At 42.7% G+C, this 21,193-nt stretch overlaps 1 protein-coding gene across 4 annotated transcripts in view; it reads right to left on the reverse strand.

Annotated features, from left to right (window-relative positions):
* The window catches only part of LOC109909336 (cadherin-7-like), a 154,916-nt gene that overhangs the window by 96,129 nt on the left and 37,594 nt on the right, over positions 1-21,193 (reverse strand). For all 4 annotated transcript variants that reach the window (XM_031795251.1, XM_031795252.1, XM_020508404.2 and 1 more), the window contains exon 2: positions 9,933-10,227. In XM_031795251.1, the coding sequence (XP_031651111.1) occupies positions 9,933-10,227 (295 nt within the window). The remainder of the gene's footprint in view (positions 1-9,932; positions 10,228-21,193) is intronic.

Below are 21,193 nucleotides of genomic sequence, written 5' to 3' on the forward strand. Positions count from 1 at the left end.
TGAGTGGATGATGTACAAGACATATTCCGTCTCTCCTGTGAGCAGCCCGAGGCTGGCTGTAGAATGTCTATGGCTCCTGGGAGTGAGTTGAGTAGAGCTGGTGACGATGTCAGTGGGTTGGTTTCCTGTGAAGAGATGTCTGCTGTCCTCCATGCCCATCACCAATGGGATGATGGTGCCACAGTGAGGGTAGTTTCACATGGTCAGCACCTTGAGAAGTTGATGTCCATGGGTCAGAGCCCTTTACCTGTCCTTACACACAGGGAGCTGTATGATAACCAGTCACTGGATCCTATCATCTGCAGAGTCATGTTCTTTGTAGATAGAGGCCGGCGCCCATCTAGGAGAGAGCGAGTCTTAAAAGCTAAAGAAACAGTTTATACTCTAAGACAGTGGGGAAAACTCACCACAAGGTTAGGGATTCTGTATCGTGTCTCAAATCACTCAGTGAGTAAGAAGAAAATATTCCAGTATGTCGTACCTGTGTCTTTGAGAGGCCTTGTGTTGAAGGGAGTTCATGATGATGCTGGTCATCAGGGTCAGCAGCGCACATTGTGGCTCACGAGACATCGGTTTTACTGGGAATCTATGGAGAAGGATGTCAAGGAATACGTGGCGCATTGTCAGAGATGTGTGTTGAGTAAAACACCTGAGCCTGAAGCTCCACTTGTCTCCATTGTGACAACGGCACCTTTAGAACTTGCGTGTATTGATTTCTGGACTGCAGAAGATTCAAACAACAAGTCTATTGATGTGTTAGTAGTGACTGATCACTTTACTAAGCTGGCCTGTGTATATCCATGTCCAAACCAGTCTGCTAAGACTGTTGCTCGTGTTTTCTGGAATAATTTCATTTGCATTTATGGGTTCGCTGATTGCATCCATTCTGACAAGGGTGCTAACTTTGAGAGTTCACTTATTGCAGAATTACTTCAGTTATCTGGTGTTGAAAAGTCCCACACCACACCTTATCATCCCATGGGTAACGGTCAAAGCAGAACGTCTGAATCACACACTGGGTGGGATGATTAGAGCTCCTTCAGCTAGGTCCAAGGCTAAATGGCCTCAGATGTTGAACACATTGACATTCTCCTATAACTGCACTGTTCACGAGACTACTGGGTTTCCACCCTTCTTCTTGATGTTTAGACGCACCCCTAGGTTGCCGGTAGATGTTATGTTTGAAAGTGTGCTGTTGGATGGGGAGACAGTAGATGTGGATAAGTATGTCCAGTCTCTGGGTGAGAATCTGAGAGAGAGGCCATGACATTGGCCCAGCAGCATGCCAGTAAGCAACAAAAGAGACAAGCCGAGGTCTACAACAAACGGTCTAAGGGTCACTCGTGCAGAATGGAGACAGAGTTCTACTTGCTAACAAGGGGGAGAGGTGCAAGAGGAAACTGGCTGATCGCTGGGAGAGTGTGGTGTACATAGTGGTTGCGAAGAACAGCTCACTGAACACATATCGTATCCAACACCCTAACACTGGACGCATCAAAACTGTGCATAGGAACCTGATTATACCAGTCAACTGTTTGCCTTTGCCTTCGTGGGAGGAACCTGAAGGTCACGGATCTCTATCGAGTGGTGTCGTGATCTCTGAGATGTCTGCAGAGTCCAGCCAAATGGATGGGAGTGACACCAGGACTGTCCACTGGGTAGCAGGCCTTCCTGAGTTTTCTGGGAGGATACTCCAAGAGGATGGTGAAGTCCCAGCTGATGGAAGTGAGGTGGAACAACCGTATGAAGTCCCCTTAAGTGAGGTCTGCTCAGCGGAAGTGGACCAGAGAGATATCCACGAAGCCTACAAGAGTTCTAATGGCGAAACTCCATTCCGTGTGGATGATGCCGTGACAGATAATGAAGATGCTTCGTCAGTGTGGTCTGTGACAATCTACCACGATTCTGATCAGTCGTCTGACACTACTAGTGTTGAAACTGAAAGTGTGCTGGCTCCTGATATGCCGATCTGTAATACTCCCCATCCTGAGGTTAGACCTCTGAGCACAGTTAGTGCTGTCCCTGACATTCCTGCTAGGTTTTTGGGTGAGGGTGTTCGGACTAGACCAGGTAGACTTGTTAAAGCCAATGAATAGGCGAATCCAAACTATGTCTACACATGAAATTAAACAGTTCTTGGTTTCTCAGTGACGATAGGATATTGCCTACCTTTTCTTTTTTTGATATATATGTAGTAATCTAAGCGTGTCTTTGAATGATTTTTGGGTTTGTCTAATATACAGGACTTGACAATTCATGTGTAGTCCATCGGCATAAAATGTATATGGCATTTTTCATTGAATAAGGGATTAGCTACCCCTTATTTTTCCTAATCCTTCGCGGGATAGCTTTTCAGGTGGTCGACATTTTGTGGGTCTAGAATTAAGGGACTACACTGGGTTACTCTGTCGCCCTGTGGGTGTGAAATGTTTTTTTCCCTTTCTTTACTTTGTTACCTTCGAGGTAATGTGTTTTGTGCCTATAATCTAGTGTAAAACAGTGGGGTGAATGTAGCAGTGGGATGTTGTTCCCCTAGATTATGCACCAAGTTGCAGACCAGGACCAATTCAAATAGGCCAGGTCAAGAGGTGATGTTAATAATTTGATAATAATAACAATAATAATTCAGTGTATTTTTTAAATTTAATTACAGCATAGCTAATGTTTTTCTTTGGTGTACAATTACTTTTTCATATCAATATTGTACATACAGGTGATTGTAAAAGTTTTGTATAATTTGGTTTGACCCATCGCGGGTTATCTGTATTTCCATACCCCCTTATTGTTCTCTTTTGCCAGACCTTCGGCATAGCAAGGTATGTTGTCATTGGCTCCAAAATTGTTTAATTTAAAACCATCATAATGCTACACCGTGTACTGTTATGCTACCATAAGTTTGTAATAATGTGGATAATATAAAGATTTATGTTAACAAGTTTCACAAAGCTCGCTAACTAGGCTATCTATTGTAACTTGTGAGTACTTGGGACAGTGTTTGAGTGAGTGTCCATGTGCTTGCGCAGGTGCCTGAGAGCTAGGACTGCGCTATCTTTTATTTTGTCTGAATTATGTTCTGTATCATTTTACTTGTATTGTATGGTGTGCTGTTTTGCACTGAATGTGTGCACGCAGCACCTGTTATTTCCTTTTGGCGCTCTCTTGTGCCTGACCTTCAGCTAGCAAGGTGCCTGAGAGCTAGGACTGCGCCATGCGTTAACAAAATATGTGTTGTCTCTTCGTGTGCAGGGCAAATAAAAAATAATTAAACTAGCAGACCTAATTAAAAGTACACAACACAAAATGAACCACACTACACAGGCACAGGTCGAACCGGGCTGTGGGGGAGCACTGGAGATCTGGTGCTTAACACTCGCACCTCTCCATTAGGCTCAATGCCCACTTTCCCACAACTAGTTAAATAAAGTTACCTTTATTTAACTAGGCAAGTCAGTTAAGAACAAATTCTTATTTTCAATGACGGCCTAGGAACAGTGGGTTAACTGCCTGTTCAGGGGCAGAACGACAGATTTGTACCTTGTCAGCTCGGGGGTTTGAACTTGCAACCTTCCGCTTACGAGTCCAACGCTCTAACCACTAGGCCTGCCGCCCAGTACTCCGGGCTATGAGCGTGCACTGGAGATACCGTGCGCTTCCGGTTAGCACTGGGAGTTGGCTCAGGTCTATTGCCTCAGGTCTATCGCCAATCTCCCCGTGTCCCTCTCCCCAAAATATTTTTGGAGCTGCCCCTCGTACCTGCTGCACTGCCTTGCCTCATATCGCCGCCTCTCCGCTCTAGCTGCCTCTAGTTCTTCTTTAGAGCGGCGATATTCCCCAGCCTGTCTCCAGGGTCCCTTTCCATCCAATATCTCCTCCCAAGTCCAAGTGTCCTGAACCCTCTGCTCCTCGTTACCAAGCTGCTTGGTCCGTTTGTGGTGGGTGGTTCTGTAACGATATTCGTCGTCGGAAGAAGAGGAATCATCGGACCAAAGCGCAGCGTAGCGTGGTAGGTGTTTATGCTTGTTTATTTACTGAACACTATAACAAAAATAAACAGGAGAATACCTGAAACAGTCCTGTAAGGTGAAAACACTAAACAGAAAGTAACTACCCACAAAAACCCTGTTGGAAAACGCTACCTAAGTATGGTTCCCAATCAGAGAAAATGATATACAGCTGTCCCTGATTGAGAACCATACCCGGCCAGCCATAACAAAGAAATACAAAAACATAGAAAAAGGAACATAGAATGCCCACCCAAATCACACCCTGACCAAACCAAAATAGAGACACAAAAAGCTCTAAGGTCAGGGCGTGACAAAAACTGATTTAGGTTATCCCTGAATAATGGTTCTAATGTGTAAAAGGGGTCTCTCAGATTTCTATTTGTGTCTTCTGTGGTGTATCTTCAGTGATACCCAAGATAGAGGAAATTCGTTGCGAAACTCTGTATTTACATCGATATTTACAGCTGTCAAGGTCACAAATAAGAATAGCTAGCCTTCAAGAGTGGCTGTCCAAAACGGATAAACAACTTCACATCAGAATGTATTACACTGTTCCACTCTGTGCAGCTGTCTTCTGTCACTATTTGTCTTTCTTCATTTGTGTGATTGATCAAATTCTCATATTTTCATTAATTTCCAGTGAAGATAGACAAAACAGGGGTTACTAATCAATTCTATGAAAATAAATATTGCATGTGTAATTTGGTTGGCAGACAGGTTTTCATCAAAACTTTACAGACACAAGACTGGATCCAACTGCTACCATGAATACTCATCTCCAAGTAAACATGATTCCAATGTTCAAACTGTAAGCTTTTTGTTTTGCATTGCTTTGGCTTGCAACTTGTAGACTTAGAAGATAAGTATTGACTTCTGAGGCCTCTACTTTATTATACCTTTATTTCAACAATGAACACAGACAGACCAAGGTCTCTTTTACAGCTGGGTCCTGCATATACATATATACATACAGTTTAGGTAAAATGATTAAGAAACTACACAAGACAAACAAAACGATCACAGATAACAATAAATACATAACGTAACATATACTGAGGATTAAAGCTAACTTTAACCACCAAAGCGTATCACAGCCCCTGTCATCCCCTATACAGGTTGAAAATGGCAGATTTTGGCATTGATAAGGGCCTACATTGGAATGCAGTGTCTGGTAGGTAACATGCTATACATGTCACAGCTCCGGTTCTCCACTTCACAGCGCTGTATGGGTTTTGACTGACAGCTGCTAATTGGGCAACTTTTGCACATTGGTTGTCTGAGTGAGGGAAATACTGTAAATTGAGAGGAGTCAATGTGTTCTGAAAGATGAGACGTTGAGGATTATAATAAATACCGCTATTTATTATAAATAGGGGCAACATCATCAGAATTCCGGGAATACTTGTGAAACAGACAAAACAGGCCAGGGAAGGGTTTGAGAAGTCAATGAGAGAAGTGACACATGTTTCCTTAGTTGTTCATTTTCTCAAAATCTAAAGTCACAACCTAGATTCGAGGCAATGCCTTAGGTAGTTGAACATGTTATTACTCCAACCTCATCAAAGTAACAAAGTGACATGTTTTATTTTACTCAAAAACAACTTTATATCCAATGTGTGTCTTTGATTTGATGGCCTGCACATGTGCAGTTTGGCACGAGAAGACCGTTAGACTCAATGACATGTTTCTACACAGCTTAGCTAGCCAATGTCACCATGACATCACCTACAAGTGTGATCGTGGATTTCTATTGGAGAAGCAGCTTCTGCCTATCTTCATACTGTACTATCTTTGAGGAGCCTATGTTTGTCTTTTTGTGAAGAAAATTTGCTGTGGAACACACACTTGAATGGACTCTATGCGCACAAAAAGGACTATATGTTAGGCTTTCAAAAGGCACTTCAGACAAACACTAAGATCCTATTTTATAACTTTACTAACCATGTTGGCAATAGAATACGCTTTCAAATAATGCCCACCTGACCCAGACAGATTTATAATGGAGCATTTTTGGATTGAGTAAACAACAGTAATTGTGTGATGGTTGGGACACAGGGCTATGTTCCAAACATAAAACTAAAAGTGTTCATGCTTCAGTTCCTCAATGGCAAAGCTAGGAGAGCTCAAAAAAGCACCTCATAGTGGAAGGCTCTTTCCTTGAGTCATAAAAGTGCTTTGAAATTATTTAGGAACAGTGGACAGTTTGGGAAGGTGTGTGTCCGTTTGGAGACACCAGTTAGACCTCTCACTCAATCCCTTGAAATAATTTTTTCTTACAATGCACCTACTTCAACATTTCAATATTTTAATATTCTTATTATGTTACCGAATGTATCCAGAGTATTTTCAGATTTCATTGTTGACAAATGCTGTGAAAAGTACAGTGTCTTGTCAGGTGAACTGTTGTGTCCTCACTTTTTGGTCTGATAATTTGCCCGTAATCTCCAAAGTGTTGTCTTTCAATTGCTACCATGGTGATGCATATGCTCTGTTAGAAACATTTACATTTGGCCTTATCCATACAGGGCAATTTTCTCGAGTGTGAAAATGAAAAAGTTCAACAGCACTTTTGTTGTATTGTATGTCAGTGCTACATCCTGACAAATGTAACATAAACTGCAAAGTACGACAGTGGCCATACAAAATGGATTTGAGTGTGGGTATCACTGCGGATTACATTAAAAACGCAATATTCAAACCTGCCGTTTAAGCCGACCAACTTTGCAATGCCTTGATGAGTAATTCAACATTGGCACAAATGATTAAGTTGATCATATTCATGCACGTTCACACCTGCTCCCCACCATTTGAGATAAACAGGGATTATTGCTTGGAGACGAGTTCGAATTAATTTGTAATTGTCATGTGAATATGAATGACACAATTCAAACAAACACAAACCCATAATTGCCCTGCTGTGCTTTGAGGCCATAGGTAGTTGGCAAATCTCTGAGCATGGGTTCTTAAAACTTTTTCAGCCTGGGACCCAAATGAGAAATTCTGTTTTCCTGTGACCCAAGCTTATGAAAATATGCAATTATGCAAAAATATTAGTACATTTCATTACCCTTATGCCTAGAACAAATGCAATATCGACAAAAACAAATAACAATGAAATTAAATACCCATATAAATATCTATTCATGTTTATTTTTCCTCATTAAAACACATATCTGTCTAGGTTGGAACAATACAGATTGAAAATGATCAGGCCTACTGCACATCTTACTGTAGAAAGTATTGTTGAAAGTCTAAGTTGGATCTGTTGCTGTTAAAATACAATAACTGTATTGTTTATTCTGAACTGGAATACACTGATTGATCAAATCACACAGTTTGACATTTTCAACAAGCATATTCTGGACTCAGGTTGAGACAGTGCAACACAGAGGTAATGCTCAGCATTGAGTCTGTTTCTGTACTTGTTTTTTATGTAGGCCAGAGTTGAGAACCCTGACTCGCATAGGTATGTGGTGCCAAATTGGATCAGAACATCTACTGTTTTCTCAGTCAGGCAGGAGACCACTCCCTTCTGTAGATGAGCAACCCAGAACTGTGTGAGCGTGTTTGCCTCTAAAAGCATCTTGCAGGACCTCGTAGGGTAAGAGTTGAATAATGATGAGTTTATTATGGATTATTTTAATGTATTTTATTTTAATTTGTCAAATGGCAGCCAAGCATCGATCGTGATGATGCATGTGACGTTATGTCACCAGAATAAGAACCGTTTTTTTTGGAATGGAGCATCAAGCTCAAAACCTTGCACTTTCACCATCCTGTGAAGTTCATTATAATTTATTTAATCTGTAGCCTAATGACATTTTGATTAGGCGGTAGCCTTGTTCTAGCCTCACCCATGTACCCAACAACCGGATGTTCCGGTTTTCAGGGGAAATGGAAGGAGAGCCTGTGACGCAACTTCTGCTTTTGGACGTTAAGACAACACTCCATCTTAACTCCTCCACATTTACTTTGAACAGTGCATCAAGATCCTACGTGTAGGGGGGGGGGGGGTCTAGTTTCAGGTGTTTTTTTTATGCCTGCTACATTAGGCAAGCCTTGATCTGACATTACATTCCCTATGCCTTGTAATGAGCTCTCATCTGCTCCTTGGGCACCTCTGTCTGCCATGTAGACCTGGGACCTGTGCCTTGTCACATGGCCAACTGTCCTCAAGCCCCTTATCTTTTATTTGACATCCCAGAGGCCTGATTAAGACAAGGTCTTCCCAGATCCCTGGGCCATAAGGTCTACCGTGTGTAAGGACTAGCAACCGCAGCCTAATTACTTTAATTAAATGAATGATTTCCCCTAAATTGAACCCATTCATCACGGGTAGCCGGTCTCTGCCCATTAATGATTTAAAACCATCTATAAAGGAGTTATGGAGGATGAGGTGCTTGGCCGACTCCATTATTTTACTGCACTGTAAATTGCCCTGAGCAGCTATTTACAAAGAACGGGATGCATTATTCATATGCTCTCCTAACAACTTCAGATGAAGACATTGGGCGAAACCCTGCGATGTAAATAAACCAGAGTGTGACTTGGTGTGCTTGTGTTCACTGTGTGTGTGGAACTGGGAGCTCATCAGATGATGCGCTAAACCTCTCCTCTCCTCTCCTCTCCTCTCCTCTCCTCTCCTCTCCTCTCCTCTCCTCTCCTCTCCTCTCCTCTCCTCTCCTCTCCTCTCCTCTCCTCTCCTCTCCTCTCCTCTCCTCTCCTCTCCTCTCCTCTCCTCTCCTCTCCTCTCGTTGGACATGAGACACCAAGCCCTTGTAGTGTAAGCCCTCTACTTCCTTAAGTCAGAGCCCTGTACTGTACCCCCATTGACTCAGGGCTGTCTAATCCTAAGGAGATCTCACAGCCTATGATATGAATGTTATGAGCAAAACACTGCATTGGCCTGGAAAATACTCTTACCACTGCCAGTAGAAGCCTAGCATAGGCTCTTTTTCAACTTTATTTACACCAAATTGTACTGTACCTCAATGTCGCCACTTGTTTGCATCTATGCCTATCAGCCTGAGGAAGATAAGACACTTAGATGCAATGTTCTCCTGTCTCTGGAACTGCATGATGAGAATACTGCGCCTGTATGTGCTTGCGGCTGTCATATCACTTAACCCTGACGATTGGAAGACATTATCTGGCACTTGGCATTTGGCGCCTGTTATTCCTCTCCCTGGCAGATTGTCACATGAATTTGAAATGGAGGCTTAATCAATATTTCCATTCACACAGGATTTGCTCACGGTGTCCCCAAGCGCCTTGTGGTACGCATTTGTTTCCGTGGCAAAACACCTCGAGAGGTGCTCCATTACATGTCCCATTGGATTTGCATAATCTGCCATCTCTGAACTCGCTAGATTCATTGCTCTACATTGGGGTTTTGTGTCTTTGTTTGTCTAAGCAGGTATTTAATCGCTTTCACCATTCAAACTGCAATACAATGGAACCACCTAAATGAACTGACCGGTTGCAGTAATTACTTTGTAGAGGGTCAGATTAGATATTGGAGCTTTTAAAACCACAGTGTTTTGAAACCACAACAGTTAACACTGTAGAAACAACCTCTGTGTGTGGATAAGGACCCTCTTCAGCATTTATCTACCTCACGACTAATACAATTAGTAATACAAATGCTAATACAATTGTGTCTATGAATACCATGCACCGCCTGACAGACAAGTGAATGCCACAGATTCAGTTTCATGTTTATAATGAAGCATAGGCTGTGTTCATTAATATCCGAAGTGAGAGAGATGAGAGTGGGAGAGAGATACATTAAGGATATTTAAGATTGTGGTGGGTAGATGCAAGCGATATAGAGTGAGATTAAGAGAGAGAGAGGGAGACCGACAACATACAACAGAAACAAGGACAGAGGACAAACAAACAGAGGGAGTTGCAGAGAAAGAGGCTCACCCAATGCTGACATCTCCGGTACCCCGGCCATGTAGTGCCCGTCCATGAACTTGGGCTCATTGTCATTGATGTCCTGGACCTTGACCAGGAACTCTGACCTGGGCTCCACAGGGATGTTGGTGATCCGGTCCACGGCCTGGGCCTGAAGCGTGTAATAGGCCTGCTCCTCCCGGTCCAGACGCTTGGTGGCGTGGATGTCTCCTGTGTTCTCGTCGATGGTGAAGATGGAGGTGGAGCCCTCTCCTGAGAGCACGTATTTCACCTTGCCATCCCCTTTGTCCACGTCTGAGTGGAGCTGTTATTAGAGACCAGAGAACAGTCAGTGGATAGGAGACATTCAGAAGGATTGGTGACTTATAATAACATATCCAATTATATATTTCACTATCATGATCAATCCATTATGTTCATCTGTATTATTTTAACACAGTTTCAAGGGTGGGTTTTCATGTGCAGAAACATGGTGCCAAAAAAATGAACAAGTGAACAAAGTGCACATTGTTTGTAAAACAGGAGACCAGGAGTCTTAAATCTTTGAGCATGGCTGTATGTCTGCTATATAAATGCACTCTGGCAGGAATAAGGAGCGTCGCGTTGAGTCAACACAATTCTGTAGGATGTGAAGTCCAGAGCTGCCCAGGGATTACAGTGTGGTACGTTTGAAGGAGGGTTATTTCTCAAGCACTTCGCTGCGTCTGGCAGTATCCATTTTTGTTTCCAAGTCAATAGGTGTATCAAATGACTGCCTGGTTATCGCTGCAGGCTTAGTGTATGTTTTATATATCCAATAGAGTCTCAGCCAGAAACCAACTGTATTTAATTCATGGATTGCATCAGGCTGTTGATGAATGGCATGTCTGGGGCATAATGATGGTTTGGTTGCATGGGCATGCCTCAGCGTGCTCCTCCTGACACTCCAATAGGCAGGCCATATGTTTATTCACCATCCCCTGCTGTCAGGAGCAATTTTGAGGTAAATTGTCAACCGCTGTAGAGATTCAACATTTAATCTTGAGGAAGCCATCCGTGGCAGTGTGTTCAGGTAAATACCACGGACCACAAAGCATGCAACTAAACGTCACAGGTCAACTAAATGCAGCATGTAGTCTCTCTCTCAAAACATCAGTTGTTAGCTTTATGCTTGGCTTTTTTAACACTTTCTTCAATCCCTGCTGTAGAAGTAGAAGGGACCCTATGGACTTCAAGTGTTTCACTTTAAATCTATTCAGAAGTTAGTGTATTACATAAAACTTGTTCCACAGTAGGTCCTATTAAAAAGTGTATCCCTGTAGAATACCGCTTCCTTCAGTTAATCTAACTTGTTTTTAAACCGTCACTGCTCATTTTCAGGTGCTATTTCAAAACTTCTACTGTTATTATGTGCAACTTTCATCAAACACCATAGTTGCTTCTCTTAAAAAAATGTAAATATCCCTTTTGTAATTCTTGTCTTTGCCTCCGTTGATGTGAGCCTAGCACATCAGCGTACTTTAAAGACACTGGTCTTTAAACACAGCAGCGATGCAGCGAGAGTACAAATGGTTGAGTGGATAGGAACAGAAAACCTCCAGTGAAATCAATGATGACACATATCGCCACTTTGTATGCAGACAGTCCTCCTGGGACAATCGTGTTTGCTTTGTGTTCACTTGTTTACCTTAGAGTGTAAAAAGACTGGAAGAGTAAAACTTTAAGGAAAAACAATGTCGGCAAGGCCATCTCTCACCTGTTATTATCCATATTACGATATATGGGACATTTTCATCACAATCACTTGGTTTTTAATGGTTCTGGAGTCGCTTAATGGGGTTTTCATTTTCGCTGTACTGTTCAGTCACAGTGTGTTAGCGCGGTTATTATTTCACTGTCCATGTCTCTTTTCTTCCTCCCTGTTTGGCTGACATACTTTGTAGAAAACGTCAAAGACGACTGGAGGCCTTGGAAGAAAATTATAAATAAATCAAATCAGAGATGCATGTTTCAAGCTTTGAATTTCCACTAATCTCTCAGGAGGAGAGCGAGAGAGTTTTCTTCTATTCAATGGACAATGTGTACACAGTTTTGAGCCAAGTGAAAATACAATCCATACCCAGAAGCATCCTGTGAGCAACACTGGCTCTGGTACACTCAAACAGCCTATTGGCTACAGCTACTGCTCCGGAGCACGTTAATCAACAATCGCCCTGCAGAATCGTTTCACAGAGCACTGCGGTTCGAACACTGAGTGTAATGGGGTTTCCACAGGGATGATGACATGGTTCACAAACAAACCAAAATAAAACCCTTAAAGAAACAGCCTTGGTTGATCTGACTGTGTTTTGTACTTGTGGGGTACTGTAACACACTTCTTCATGTTGTGGGGAAAATTAAAGGAAGCATACAGTGGGGGAAAAAAGTATTTAATCAGCCACCTATGTAATTTTCATCATAGGTACACTTCAACTATGACAGACAAAATTAGAAAAAAAATCCAGAAAATCACATTGTAGGATTTTTTATGAATTTATTTGCAAATTATGGTGGAAAATAAGTATTTGGTCACCTACAAACAAGCAAAATGTCTGGCACTCACAGACTTGTAACTTCTTCTTTAAGAGGCTCCTCTGTCCTCCACTCATTGCCTGTATTAATGGCACCTGTTTCAACATGTTATCAGTATAAAAGACACCTGTCCACAACCTCAAACAGTCACACTCCAAACTCCACTATGGCCAAGACCAAAGAGCTGTCAAAGAAACAAAATTGTAGACCTGCACCAGGCTGGGAAGACTGAATCTGCAATAGGTAAGCAGCTTGGTTTGAAGAAATCAACTGTGGGAGCAATTATTAGGAAATGGAAGGCCCACTGATAATCTCCCTCGATCTGGGGCTCCACGCAAGATCTCACCCCGTGGGGTCAAAATGATCACAAGAATGGTGAGCAAAAATCACAGAACCACATGGGGGGAACTAGTGAATGACCTGCAGAGAGCTGGGACCAAAGTAACAAAGCCTACCATCAGTAAAACACTACACCGCCAGGGACTCAAATCCTGCAGTGCCAGACGTGTCCCCCTGCTTAAGCCATTACATGTCCAGGCCCGTCTGAAGTTTGCTAGAGAGCATTTGGATGATCCAGAAGAAGATTGGGAGAATGTCATATGGTCAGATGAAACCAAAATATAACTTTTTGGTAAAAACTCAACTCGTCGTGTTTGGAGGACAAAGAATGCTGAGTTGCATCCAAAGAACACCATACCTACTGTGAAGCATGGGGGTGGAAACATCATGCTTTGGGGCTGTTTTTCTGCAAAGGGACCAGGACGACTGATCCGTGTAAAGGAAAGAATGAATGGGGCCATGTATCGTGAGATTTTGAGTGAAAACCTCCTTCCATCAGCAAGGGCATTGAAGATGAAACATGGCTGGGTCTTTTAGCATGACAATGATCCCAAACACACCGCCCGGGCAATGAAGGAGTGGCTTCGTAAGAAGCATTTCAAGGTCCTGGAGTGGCCTAGCCAGTCTCCAGATCTCAACCCCATAGAAAATCTTTGGAGGGAGTTGAAAGTCCATGTTGCCCAGCAACAGCCCCAAAACATCACTGCTCTAGAGGAGATCTGCATGGAGGAATGGGCCAAAATACCAACAACAGTGTGTGAAAACCTTGTGAAGACTTACAGAAACAAAGCATTGAGATAAACTTTTGTTATTGACCAAATACTTATTTACCACCATAATTTGCAAATAAATTCATAAAAAATCCTACAATGTGATTTTCTGGATTTCCTTTCTCATTTTGTCTGTCATAGTTGAAGTGTACCTATGATGAAAATTACAGGCCTCTCTCATCTTTTTAAGTGGGAGAACTTGCACAATTGGTGGCTGACTAAATACTTTTTTGCCCCACTGTATGCTGTGAAGAAATTCTGCCTTACTTGTAGGCAATTAAGTCAAAGTAGGTACTGGAAGGACTACGCTCTTAGATAGAACAAAGGAGCTTTCTTAAACCAAAAAGGGTTCTTTGGCTGTCCCGTTAGGAGAACCCTTTTGAAGAATCCTTTTTGGTTCCCGGTAGAACCATTTTAGTTCCAAGTAGAACAGTTTTGGATTCAGTGTACAACCCTTTCCACATAGGGTTTTACCTGAAACCAAAAAGGTTTATCCTAATGGGACATTCTAAGAATTGTTTTGGAACCCTTTTGTGAGTGTATCAAAAGAGATACTGTATAGTTATCAGGGGGCAGTCCTTACAACATTGCTTGGAGCATTAGTGATCACCATCCTCTCTAGTTCCCTTTGTTCGTAGCTATGTAATTACTATGCCTTTGCTCATAAACAAACCCAGCACGCAAGCATACACACACACACACATAGACATATATACAGGACTGAATAACATTGGTGTCCAATGGCCAATTGGTTGAGAAACACATAATTACTCATGAAAGATCAAATCACAGCCAACATATTTTCCTTGGCAATGATACGAGTCATTCTACCACTAACAACGGAGGTAACAGAAGATCCCACCAAAAACGGACCAAGCAGCGTGGCCAGGAGGAGTGGACATGGTAGGACATCCTGGACGGCAAAGGATCCTGGACGTGGGAGGAGATCCTGGCTGGAAGGGATCGTCTCCCCATTGGAACAGGTGGAAGCAGCGAGGGAGGAACGGCGACGAGACCTGGAGTCACGGCAACGACGGAAACCCGAGAGGCAGCTCCCAACATTTTTGGGGTGGTGGCACACGGGGAGATTGGCGGAGTTGGGGTTTAGACCTGAGCCAACTCCCCGTGCTTACCGTGGGGAGAGTGTGACTGGTCAGGCACCATGTTATGCGGTGAAGCGCACTGTGACTCCAGTGCAAATTCAAAGCCCGGTGCGCTCTGTGTCAGCTCCTCGCATTTGCCGTGCTAGAGTGGGCATTCAGCCAGGACGGATTGTGCCGGCTCAGCGCTCCTGGTCTCTGGTGCTTCTCTTCGGCCCAGGATATCCTGCGCCGGCTCTGCGCACTGTGTCTCCGGTGCGCCTTCACAGCCCAGTGTGTCCTGTGCCAGCACCCTGCATTTGCCGGGCGAAACTAAGCACCCAGCCAGGACGGGTTGTGCCAGCTCTACGCTCGTGACCTCCAGTGTGCCTCCAAGGCCCAGTGTATCCGGTGCCTGTTTCACGCACCAAGCTTCCAGTGCATCTCCCCAGTCCGGTGAGACCTTTTCCGGTTCCACATACCAGGCGCACATTCCACATTCCGGTGTCTCCCCAGCCTGGTAAGCCCTGTGGCAGCTCCATGCACCAGGCTTCTAGTACGTTTCCTCAGTCCGGTGAGACCTGTTCCAGCTCCACGTACGAAGCCTCCAGTGATGATCCATGGCCCGAAGCCTCCACTGATGATCCATGGCATGAAGCCTCCAGTGATGATCCCAGCCTGAAGCCTCCAGTGATGATCCATGGCACGAAGCCTCCAGTGATGATCCATGGCACGAAGCCTCCAGTGATGATCCATGGCCGGAAGCCTCCAGTGCCACCTGAGACTCTGGGTTCGTGTCCAGACTCTGTCGCAGCCGGCCGCGACCGGGAGGTCCGTGGGGCGACGCACAATTGGCCTAGCGTCGTCCGGGTTAGGGAGGGTTTGGCCGGTAGGGACATCCTTGTATCATCGCTCACCAGCGACTCCTGTGGCGGGCCGGGCGCAGTGTGCGCTAGCCAAGGTAGCCAGGTGCACAGTGTTTCCTCAGACACATTGGTGCAGCTGGCTTCCGGGTTGGATGCACGCTGTGTTAAGAAGCAGTGCGGCTTGGATGTGTTGTGTTTCAGAGGACGCATGGTTTTCGACCTTCGTCTCTCCTGAGCCCGAACGGGAGTTGTAGCGATGAGACAAGATAGTAATTACTAACAATTGGATACCACGAAATTGGGAGGAAAGGGGGTCAAATTTAAAATAAAATAAAAATACACTTGCAACACACACAATAAATCTCTGTACCTCATGTGGTGTGTAGACTGGCCTTAATTTGTGTTCAATGGGGCTCATTTATAATTTCCATAAAATACTGTATGTAAAATGTGTCCTTACAATTTGTTCAGTTCAAAGCAATGAATGTCAATAGTGATGAAAACCTTGTTTCATTCATATTTGTTTAACTTTTTATGGCTGCAGGGGCAGTATTGATTAGCTTGGATGAAAGGTGCCCATATCAAACGGCCTGCTCCTCAGTCACTCTGTGAGTAAAACAGAACTGATATTGGCAGGCAAAATCAAAACAGGAAGTCAGAAATCTGAGCTTGTATGTATTCACCCCATTGAAATCTCCTTGAGATATGAATGATGTTGCACTGCCTAGGAGTTCCACTAGATGTTAACCATCAATAGAAATTATAATGAGGCTTCTATGTTGTTGTGGGAGTGAATGAGAGCAGAATATATCAGATGTCCATCAGCCATTTTGTGATCGCACTTTTCCCTCATGGTAGTCACTTGCGTTCCATTGCTCACGTCGACAAGAAGGAATACTCCGGTTGGAACTTTATTGAAGCTATATGTTAAAAACATCCTAATGATTGATTCTGTACTTAGTTTGAAATGTTTTCCTCGACTGGTAATATCACTTTTTGAAGTTTTTGTCCGATATAACGCTGACCAGAATTAGCGCTTGGATATGTATATACCAAACACGCTAACAAAATAAGGTATTTGGACATAAATAACAGACATTTTCGAACAAAACAAACATTTATTGTGGACCCGGGATTCCTGGAGTGCTTTCTGATATAGATCATCAAAGGTAAGGAAATATTTATCATGTAATTTCTTGTTTATGTTTGACGCCATCTTTGCGGCTGTGGTATTTTTTACTTTTGAGCGCAGTCCCAGATTATTGTATGCATTTCTTTTTCCGTAAGGTTGTTTTTGAAATCTGACACAGCGGTTGCATTAAGGAGAGGTATATCTATAATTCTATGTGTATAACTTGTATTATCATCTACATTTATGATAAGTATTTCTGTTGAATGATGTGGCTATGCAAAATCTCTTGATGTTTTTGGAACTAGTGAATTTAACGCGCCAATGTAAACTCAGATTTTTTTATATAAATATGAACTTTATCAAACAAAACATGCATGTATTGTCTTACATGAAGTCCTATGAGTGTCATCTGATGAAGATAATTCAAGGTTAGTGATTAATTTGATCTTTATTTGTGCTTTTTGTGAATGTTATATTTTGCTGGAAAATGGCTGTGCTTATTGTGGTTTGGTGGAGACCTAACATAATCGTCTGTAGTGCTTTCGCTGAAAAGCCTATTTGAAATCGGACACTTTGGTGGGATTAACAACGAGAATAGCTTTAAAATTATATAAGACACATGTATGTTTTATGAATTGTAATTATGAGATTTCTGTGGTTTGAATTTTCACTGGTAGTTGTCATATCAATCCCGGTATCGGGATTGCAGTCATAACAGGTTATTAAGATAAACCTGATTTATTCCACCCATGTCTTAATAAAAGCTTGTGCTTTTATTGATAAATGGGATCTAGCTGAGGTAAATGGCAAATATTAACCATGTATGCTGTCTATATCGCCTGTAATTGATATAAGTCAACATCTAAGTATTATTACGTAAATTGTTATGGCTCTATTGTTTTAAAAACCCAATAATGTTGTGGGTCCATCAGACCTGCGAAAATTGGGTGAATAACAAAAACATGAACACCACACAAGGGCTAAGGTACTGTATCTGTATCTGTCACGTTCTGACCTTTATTTCCTTTGTTTTGTATTTAGTTAGTATGGTCAGGGCGTGAGTTGGGTGGGCAGTCTATGTTTGATTTTCTATGATTTGGGGATTTCTATGTTTCGGCCTAGTATGGTTCTCAATCAGAGGCAGGTGTCATTAGATGTCTCTGATTGAGAATCATACTTAGGTAGCCTGGGTTGCACTGTTTATTTGTGGGTGATTGTCTATGTTAGTGGCTTGTGTCAGCACAGGTGTCATTTGTAGCTTCACGGTCGTATTTGGTTTATTGTTTTTTTGTTACTCTTTTGTATAGTGTTCAGTGTTCTCTTTATTAAAATTCACTATGAACACATACCACGCCGCATATTGGTCCTCTGATCCTTCTCGCCTCTCCTCTTCAGATGAAGAGGAGGAAGACCGTGACAGTATCAGATGCATCTGTATTCCCAGTCAAGTGAAATCTCCAGATTAGGGTCTAATGAATTTATTTCAATTGACTAATTTCCTTATATGAACTGTAACTCAATTAAATCTTTGAAATTGTTGCATGCAGCATTTTATTTTTGTTCAGAATGTATCTTTTTAAAGCCTTGAATGTTTTTAAAAGTTCAGTGCAGCTAAGTATACATGTTGAAAAGTCAAGCATGTCTTTAAAATGCCACTCTGGATAAGTATAAGGTAAGTATAACTGTTATTAAAGGGATTGGTTAGGGGTTAAAAAAGGGGTGTGTCTGTTTCCAAGTTAAAATGTCTTAATCTGCCTCAGGCAAGCTGTTCCTCCATAATAAACAAAAAATGGTTTAATCTCATTTTAATGGTCACATACACATGGTTAGCAGATGTTATTGCGAGTGTGCTTATGCTTCTAGATCAATATCTAACAGGTAATATCAACTCCACAATTCCACAACAAAACCTAATACACACAATCTCGTAAAAGAATGGGAAAAGAATAAAAATATGGATGAGCTATTATGAGAGCATAAAGAGAGCATATAGAGGCTATTATGCAATAGGTAGTGTAGGATACAGTATATAGATATGAGATGAGTAATGCTGGATATTTAAACATTTTTAAAGTGCCGTTATATTAGTGACAAGTCTTCCATTTATTAAAGTGGCCAATGATATCAAGTCTGTATTGTACGCAGCCGCCTGATGGCTGTTTAACAATCTGATGGCTTTGAGATAGAAGCTGTTTTTCAATCTCTTGGTCCAAGCTTTGATGCACCTGTACTGACCTCGCCTTCTGGATGGAAGCGGGATGAACAGGCAGTGGCTCGGGTGGTTATTGTCCTTAATTATCTTTTTTGCCTTCCTGTGACATTGGGTGTTGTAAGTGTCCTGGAGGGCAGGTAGTTTTCCCCCGGTGATTCGTTGTGCAGACCTCACCACTCTCTGGAGAGCCCTGCGGTTGTGGACGGTGCAGTTGCCATACCAGGCGATGATGCAGCCCGACAGGATGCTCTCAATTGTGCACCAGTAAAAGTTAGTGAGGGTTTTAGGTGACAAGACACATTTTTTCAGCCTCCTGAGGTTGAAGAGGCAATGTTTTGCCTTCTTCACCACACTCTCTGTGTGGGTGGACCATTGCAGTTTGTCGGTGATATGCACACAGAGGAACTTAAAACTTTCCACCTTCTGCAGTGCTGTCCAGTTGATATGGATAGGGGGGTGCTCCATTTTCTGTTTCCTGAAGTCCATGATCATCTCTTTTGTTTTGCTGACATTGAGATTGAGGTTATTTTCCTGACACCACACTCCCGCCACTGTTGTGCCATCTGCAAATTTGATGATTGAGTTGGAGGCGTGCATTGCCACGCAGTCGTGGGTGAACAGGGAGTACAGGAGGGTGCTAAGTTTAATAGTCACAGTGGGTACAACATCTCCTATACACTTCCTTATAAACTCGCTCACCGAGTCAGTGTATACGTCAATGTTAGTCCTGAGGCTATCCGGAACAAAATCATGAAGCGTGGAATCCGATTGGTCAGACCAGCGTTGGATAGACCTAAGCACGGGCGCTTCCTGTTTTAGTTTCTGCCTATAGGAAGGGAGCAACAAGATGGAGTAATGGTCAGATTTGCCAAAAGGAGGGTGGGGGATGGTTTTGTATGCATCACAGAAGTTAGAGTAGCAATGGTTGAGCGTGTTACTCGCTCATGTACTGCATTCAATATGCTGATAGAATTTAGGTTGCCTTGTTCTCAAATTAGCTTTGTTAATATCCCCAGCTACAATAAATGCAGCCTCGGGAGTTATGGTTTCCAGTTTGCATAAAGTCCAGTGAAGTTCCTTAAGGTCCGTCTTTTAAAACAGATACAGTATGAGCAAGTAAAATGTGAACATCCAGCGCATGAAAAAAATAATGGCAAAAAATGTCAGCTTTCAGTGCAGTTTAAAAATGGTCACTGGCTAAAAAAGGGTGGCCTCCAGTGCAGTGCCCCCACTCTGCATAGGTGTGTTAAAAAGGTTGTAAATGTTTTTATTGTTTATTTTGGGTTAAGACCATGACTAACCAAAGATAAAATATCAGCGGGAGAAAAAGTGGATCAAATCTGGTTAAAACACAAGACTTCCCTGGTTGAAATAGCAGAGTAAAATTATTAAAATGTTAAATATTTAGAGAAAGCACAGAGAGAGGGTGCTGGATAAAATATGTGCTTGTTCCTCCTGAATCATGGGCTTCAGAGATGGATTGTCCACAGTCCTGAGGGTAAACCTGCGCCCCAAAACAGCCATCCTTTCCACTATTGTCCTCAGCTTTGACAGTTTGCGTACATATTGTGTGTTTGTGTACGTGGGGAGTCTGCATGCCATTTCGATGGCCAGATTCTGGATGGTCTGCAGTTTCTTGATGTGAGACTTCCTCACATTACACCAGGCCGATGTCACGTACTCAAAGAGTGGCTGGATATACAGTAGCACTGGTACACTCGGATGGTTGTTCCTGGAGAGGCTTCCCCTTTTTCTTCTGTGGTGGTTTCTTCTCCAAACACACTGTATGGGCACTCCAAGACATGTTCTCCTGGAATGTGACTCCGGGGAACTTGGCTGTCAGGGTTGGAGGGTGTGCCCACATGTTTAGGTTCCCTTGCCTGTTACTTATGGGGTGCTTAGAGACGAGGACGCACTGGGTCTTTAGTAGGTTGAGCTTGACCAGCCACAAATTGGCCCAGTACTCTCATTAGCAATGTACTGTATATGAAACATTTATATTAGCCAGTGAAGAGTTACACTTTTTACAGAGGGATAGGGTTCTACCTAAACTCTTTTTCATCCTAAGAACCATTTTTAGAAGAAAGGGTTAATTGACAATAGTGAAAATGTGAGAATCTTTTAAAAAGTGTAGCTATATTAAGGGAATATTTGTGTATCTGTTATTCCCTTAATAATTGTACATATACAGTACTGACATAGTTTATCTTTGCCATGCTCTGTCAAATTAGTAGGAGAATAGACGGGACTCTGAGTGAACCAGCAGAGTAAGGTACACAGCAAATTGGCCAGTGTTACCTAGTGTTTTTCAGTGTAACATTT

This window comes from Oncorhynchus kisutch, linkage group LG18 (genome assembly GCF_002021735.2).
Source record: "Oncorhynchus kisutch isolate 150728-3 linkage group LG18, Okis_V2, whole genome shotgun sequence".
NCBI lineage: Eukaryota > Metazoa > Chordata > Actinopteri > Salmoniformes > Salmonidae > Oncorhynchus > Oncorhynchus kisutch.